Here is a 5,730-nt window from a genome sequence, read left to right as displayed (position 1 = left end):
AGCCGGTTCTGTCGGCGGGTGTTTACACCTGAAACCCGACCTGCGCTGCCGTTACACTTATTTCAGTGCCTCTAAATAAGCGCCAGCGGGGCCTCGCCGTGAGTTTGAATGAAAGCGAAGCTCCGGAGGAACTTTAGTTTTGTGTGTGTTTTAAAATGGTGTGACACTTTGAGAGATGTTTGCTGGAGTCCCTCCTGTTTCCTGTCCCCGTCCCTCCGTCTGTTATGTTAAGTAGCAGGCCTGCTTTCTGTCGCCGCTCTCTCCTCCTTGGGTTTCAATTCCAAACATGGTTATCCTTGTAGGGCTCCATCGACGCCCCCCGCCTCCCGTCTCCTATCTCCTCCAGCTGCTGGCTGCACAGTGCAGGCCGGCGGCTCAAAGAAACAGGCTGAAAGAGCTCCGCGACAAAGACGACAAGAGGAAGGCGGAGGAAGAAGAAGAAGAAGCCCATTCCAGCTGTGTTTAGCCGAGCCGTGAGAACTTTGTGTCACTGAGGAATCTTCCACCGCAGGCCAAGCGAACAAACACTCAGCAGCTGTTTATTTGTGGCAGAAACAGTTTATTTTTTGGCTGTTTTCACTTCTCTCGAGTTCTAAACATGAGCGCAGGAAACTGGACTCTGCTGGACAGTTTGTTCTCTCCGCCGCTCTGCGATGGCTGGACCAACAACACCGAAGGGGCCATCTACCATCTGGGCAACACCTTCATGTTCCTGGGCTACATGGGGGGCAGCGGCGCCTACGGGTGCCTCTTCATCTTCGGCTTCCTGTCGCCGGCCTTCGTCTGCCTCACCCTGTGGGGCTGGTTGACCATGTGCGGCCTGGACGTCTTCACCTGGAACCTGATCCTGCTGCTGGTCTGCTTCCTGCAGATCTGCCACCTGCTGTACCGGCTGCACCAGGAGGGAATCCGCGGCGAGGAGCTCACCGGCCTGTACCGGGCCGTCTACCTGCCGCTGGGCGTCCCCGTCCAGGTGTTCAAGGAGATCTCTAAAGCCTTTGACAACAAGGTGGTGGAGCTGAAGGCCGGGGAGACGTACGCCGTGGAGGGCAAGACGCCCATCGACCAGCTCGCCTTCCTGCTGTCCGGCAGGTGAGACGTGTGTTTGTGGGAAATGTAGAGCATCACCACCACGACTAGCTCCTCCATAGAACACAACCAACACTCTCATGTCAAAGCAGCTTCATCACGATGTAGAAATACTCATAAGTGAAGCTGTGTTGACCGTTTATTTGGTTTATGAGCAGTGTTAGCTAGCATTAGCTTAGCTACAGATTTACTTAGCATGGAGCAACATTAGCATCCATATGGAGCAGAGTTTATGCTCCACGAGTGCAACTTCAGCATACAAAGTGTCCATCCAGGTGTAGAGACCATGGATATGATTCAGGCTGGAGTTTCTGATAGCTCCTGGAGCTCTGAATGTTCTCTGAAGGAATCATTGAAACGCATGAAACAATCCTGCTGCTTGGTTCTTTCATAATCTTCTTTCTTTGCAGGTCTTCTGGAAATATGACAAAACCTGTTGGGTCAAAAATATACATTTATCTGGTTACACGTCCATGTTCTCCTCAGTCGGGTTCTTCTGGTTCCGTCCACCAGCTTCTGGTCCATCTCTGACTCCTCTGGACAGAACCGCTGCAGTTCAACTAAACTCGTCGTCTTTCTGACTCCGACTTGTTTCTTCATCAGTCCACAGGTTCTGGATGGTTCCAGGCAGGACTTTGGGGAGACCAGTCTAGAACCTTCATTCCAGCCTGATGGAACCATTTCTTCACCACTTTAAGGCGCCGTTTTACTAAAACTGATAACTCAAGTTGCTGTATGTATATTATTGACCCAGTAGATCTTGTCATAGCTTCAGAAGACCTTGAAAGAACCAACATGCGTTATGTTTTTGTGACAAAGACACGCGTGTTTCCGTGATTCCATCATAGAAGATTCAGAGTTCCAGGACTCAGGTTCTTCCTGTGTTGTCTCTGAACATTGTGAGGATGGTTTATAGAAGTGTTCTGTGATCCGCTCCAAAAAACAAACAAAAGGCAAAACGTTCCACCTTTAATCTGGATCAGATCACAGGAAGGTCTCTGTAAAGAACGTTGTGTCTTCTGAGGCCTCGATAACATCTTGAAAACTTTGTCTGAGTGCTGGTTGAAGAACTCTTCCTTTGTCATCACGGGACGTTGTGAGAATGTTTTATAGATTCTATAATGTGTTCCCTCAACGACAGCTACAGAACGTCTTCAGAACGTCACTAATGAATGTTTCCACTCAGCCTGGAGGTTGTTTCAGTGGTTCCTGTCCAAAACCCTGCAGATACCAAAGTAAACAGGAGCTGCTGAATTTATAAATGGTTTAAATCCTCCAACACTGACAGAACAACACCGATGATTTTACAGAATAATGGACCAGATTTCTAATTTGTGGCTCTTGGCAGCCTGTAGCCGTCCCAGGAAATCTGCTCTCTTCGTCCAAACATCCTCAGAGGACCAGAGGATCTCTCAGCGCTGGAACTCGTACAAGAGAAATGCTGTAAACAGAGTATTTTTGTCCGTGACTCACCGGTGTGTCGTCCCTCTGCTCGCTGCCAGCTGGTTCAGCGATATCTTTGTGCTCGCGGCGGCGGCCGGACTGGACGCTCGCTGCTCCTCTTACCTTAAATTAAATGCTGGCCTCGACTCGCAGCAGCGGAGCCAAATGAGAAACAAATGAGCGGGAGGCTGATTTATTTCCTAGATGAGGTTCAATCGACTGTACGTGATGCAGTTCGGTGATGCAGCACTAAAAACTAAACTATGTCATTAGTGTCTGTTTTATGTTTATACGGCTGCATACGTGGCCAAAAGTATGTGGACACAATCTTTAAACATGCAGTAGTTGGTCTCATTCCAACACAGTGAGTTTTATTAAGCTGCTAAAAGCCTCTCGGCTCTTCTGGGAGGACTTTAACCCAGATTTAGGATTTAGGGCTTCCAGTATTTGCTCCCATTTAACCACAAGAACATTACCGAGGTTCTAAATCAAACCAGGAAGTCCCAGATCAAAGGAAGGAAGCGTCCGCTTCATAAACTGTCTATAAAAGATGGATTTAGCCTCCAGATCTAAAAAGCAGAAGGGTATAAGGCCTGCATTCTCTCTAACGGCCAGCAGGGGGCGACAACGCCGGTTGCAAAAAGTAGCCGGATCGGCAAAACGTTCCAAATTTATTATGTCCCACCACAGGAACATTAAAAAAACGTTTGGTATGTTGATAAGACGTCTTCTAAATGTTGCATTAGGAACATTTTTACTTTATCGTTGTGGAAACGTTTGACAGAAGAACGCTTCATGATGTGTTCCTGTTGGAGGAACAGGCCAAACGTTCCACCTCTAACATATCAGATAGCAGAAACGTTCTGTATGAAGAACATTCTGTCTTTTCTCACTCAGTTGTTTTTCTGTTAAATCAGCCTAAAAGCAGAAGCCTGACACTGTGCAGACCATTGAGGAGACGCTCCTGGTGTCTGTCCGGGGTGACCTCCAGCTCCGCCGGCCCTCGGTAGCGCCTCCTAATCTCCGTCTCTTGTATCTCTGCAGGATAAATGTGTCTCTGGAGGGTCAGTTCCTGCATTACATCCACCGACACCAGTTCCTCGACTCTCCGGAGTGGGAGTCTCTCCGGCCGAACGAGGAGGGAAAGTTCCAGGTACGAGCGGTTCTAAGCAGGGTAACTTCAAGCCGTGCCACCGAATGAGCTGGAAGGAGAAACCAGGCGAGGGTATCGGGTCGTCTTTTGTTGCTTCGTATCGGACTCAGGATCTGAGCGATAAGCCGAACAGGGAAAGCAGTTGTCCTCTTGCCTTTCACGGATCTTGTTGCGTGAGATCAGTTCAAGTACAAACGAGGCCGTGAGCTCTTGTTGGAGGTTCAGGTTTGTCTCCAGTCCAACCAGTCCACCAGGAAACGGACAATACTTTGGATTCAGGATTATAATAAAAGAAATATTTGTGTTTAAAATATAAGAAAACAGTGAAAAAGTCCATGATTATTTCACATAACCTGAGGAGCAGAATCCAAACACTGTATTTTACTACAACAGTTTATAACTCAGAGATATTCATGCTGCTACTAGAAATTATTAGAAACTCTCGAGAGCTGCTTTGCTGCTCGCTGACGTCAGTTATTTAAATGCCAATGTTTAACAAATGTGTTGACTGCATTCATTCCAGCATAAAACAACTGCAGTGCTGATTTTAGATCATTTAAAATCGTACATGAGTGACGTTTGTGTTTCCTCTGGCAGTGTGGGTGCTTTGCTATGTTTCAGTGTGCAGGGTTATGGTATACTGTCTTGTGTTAAGGTGTATATTCTAGTGTTTAGACGTATTTTATAGTTCGTTAAGATGTATTTTGTAAGGGTAGGAAGTATTTTCTCGTTTGTTAAGACGTATTTTATAGTGTTAAGATGTTTTTTTCATAGAGTCTATCTCCCTACATATTTTACTACGTAGTGGTTCATAGATGGAACGAGTGGCTGATTGTTGAGGCAGCTACTATCAGACTGTGTTGCTGCCTCCGTCCTGCCCCCTAGTGGCCAAACTCCACCAACAGTACCCTTTAACACCCTGCTGATGCTCCATGTTTACCCTCCAGGTGACCCTGACGGCGGAGGAAGACTCCCGCTACATCTCGTGGCGTCGCCGCCGCCTCTACATGCTCATATCGAAGGAGCGCTACATCGCCCGCCTCTTCTCCGTCATGCTGGGATACGACATCGCCGAGAAGCTCTACAACCTCAACAACAAGCTCTACATCAAGAGCGGCGTCCTGCTGGACATCCGCCTGCCGAGCCTCTACCACGTCCTGGCGCCCTCGTCGCAGGGCAGCGAGGGCGGCAGCGGCAGCGACGGCGGCGTCCCCAGGGAACACCACGACCAAGAACCGGCGCCGGCCTACCAGACGTCCGATCCGGTTCGGTCCGAGCCCCTCCGGCCGCCCCTGCAGGCACCGAGGAAGGTGGCCCTGGACGAACCCCTGCAGGCCGCCCAGCCAGAGCGCTACCAGCCCCACCCCTGGGCGTCCGAGCCGGAGCTGCCCTCTGGTGAGGACTCCACCAGCCTGGTCCTGGACGACTTTGCTGATGTGGCGGGCTCCCTAATGGATTATGGCAGTGAGAGGGATTATTTGAGGTAGAGGGTGCAGGGTTCTGGAGCTAACACACTGGGTCACCGTTAAGCTACATGTAAGTACCTCACCTGGGCGGACCGTGGGGCGCTGAGTGTGCATGAAGGTCTGCGGTGCACAGCGCTTACTAACCCGGCTTTGTGGTGCCACATAGCGACCGGCAGAGACGCCTGGAACCATGTTCACCCAACATTCAGTCACAGGTTCAAGCTGAACGCAGCACGAGAACGCTGTTGGATGCATTCATCCAACGACAGCACACGTTCTGTCCCAGCTAGCATGGAACGTTCCCACAACGTTCACTAACATTACCTACAAGCTCTCATAATACGTTAATCAAGCGATCAAAGACCATTTTGAGGATAGTTCCAATGACGTTCCTTTGAGGTTAAAAGTCAACCGAGAACATTTTAACGTCATCGTTCAGAGAACGTTTGTCAGAACCACAGATTATGTTCCGTCACAGCAAAGGAAGAACGTTCTTCATACATCTCAACAGTGAAAAAACGTTTTCCAGCATTTGGGAAACATTCTCCAGACAGAACGTTTCATAACGTTCCTGTAATC

The 5,730-nt window shown here is 49.1% G+C and overlaps 1 protein-coding gene across 1 annotated transcript; it reads left to right on the top strand.

The window, feature by feature from the left end:
* The first annotated feature begins 267 nt into the window (after positions 1–267).
* popdc2 (popeye domain cAMP effector 2) lies at positions 268–5,234 on the top strand. Its single transcript, XM_008285942.1, has 3 exons — positions 268–1,092; positions 3,577–3,685; positions 4,633–5,234. Exons 1-3 carry the CDS (start codon positions 599–601, stop codon positions 5,170–5,172), a joined length of 1,143 nt encoding a protein of 380 aa, XP_008284164.1. The 5' UTR covers positions 268–598; the 3' UTR covers positions 5,173–5,234.
* Positions 5,235–5,730: the final 496 nt, after the last annotated feature.

This window comes from Stegastes partitus, unplaced genomic scaffold (assembly GCF_000690725.1).
Source record: "Stegastes partitus isolate 25-593 unplaced genomic scaffold, Stegastes_partitus-1.0.2 Scaffold424, whole genome shotgun sequence".
Lineage (NCBI taxonomy): Eukaryota > Metazoa > Chordata > Actinopteri > Pomacentridae > Stegastes > Stegastes partitus.
Note: the sequence above shows the minus strand (reverse complement) of the source record. Positions and strands in the feature narration are given on the sequence as shown.

What these genes read in the sequence shown, in the direction of transcription:
- popdc2 (XM_008285942.1), top strand. Translation starts at nt 599, where the DNA reads ATGAGCGCAGGAAACTGGACTCTGCTGGACAGTTTGTTCTCTCCGCCG. An exon ending in GCCTTCCTGCTGTCCGGCAG is followed by an intron (nt 1,093 to 3,576) that starts GTGAGACGTGTG and finishes GTATCTCTGCAG; the next exon opens with GATAAATGTGTCTCTGGAGG. An exon ending in ACGAGGAGGGAAAGTTCCAG is followed by an intron (nt 3,686 to 4,632) that starts GTACGAGCGGTT and finishes TTTACCCTCCAG; the next exon opens with GTGACCCTGACGGCGGAGGA.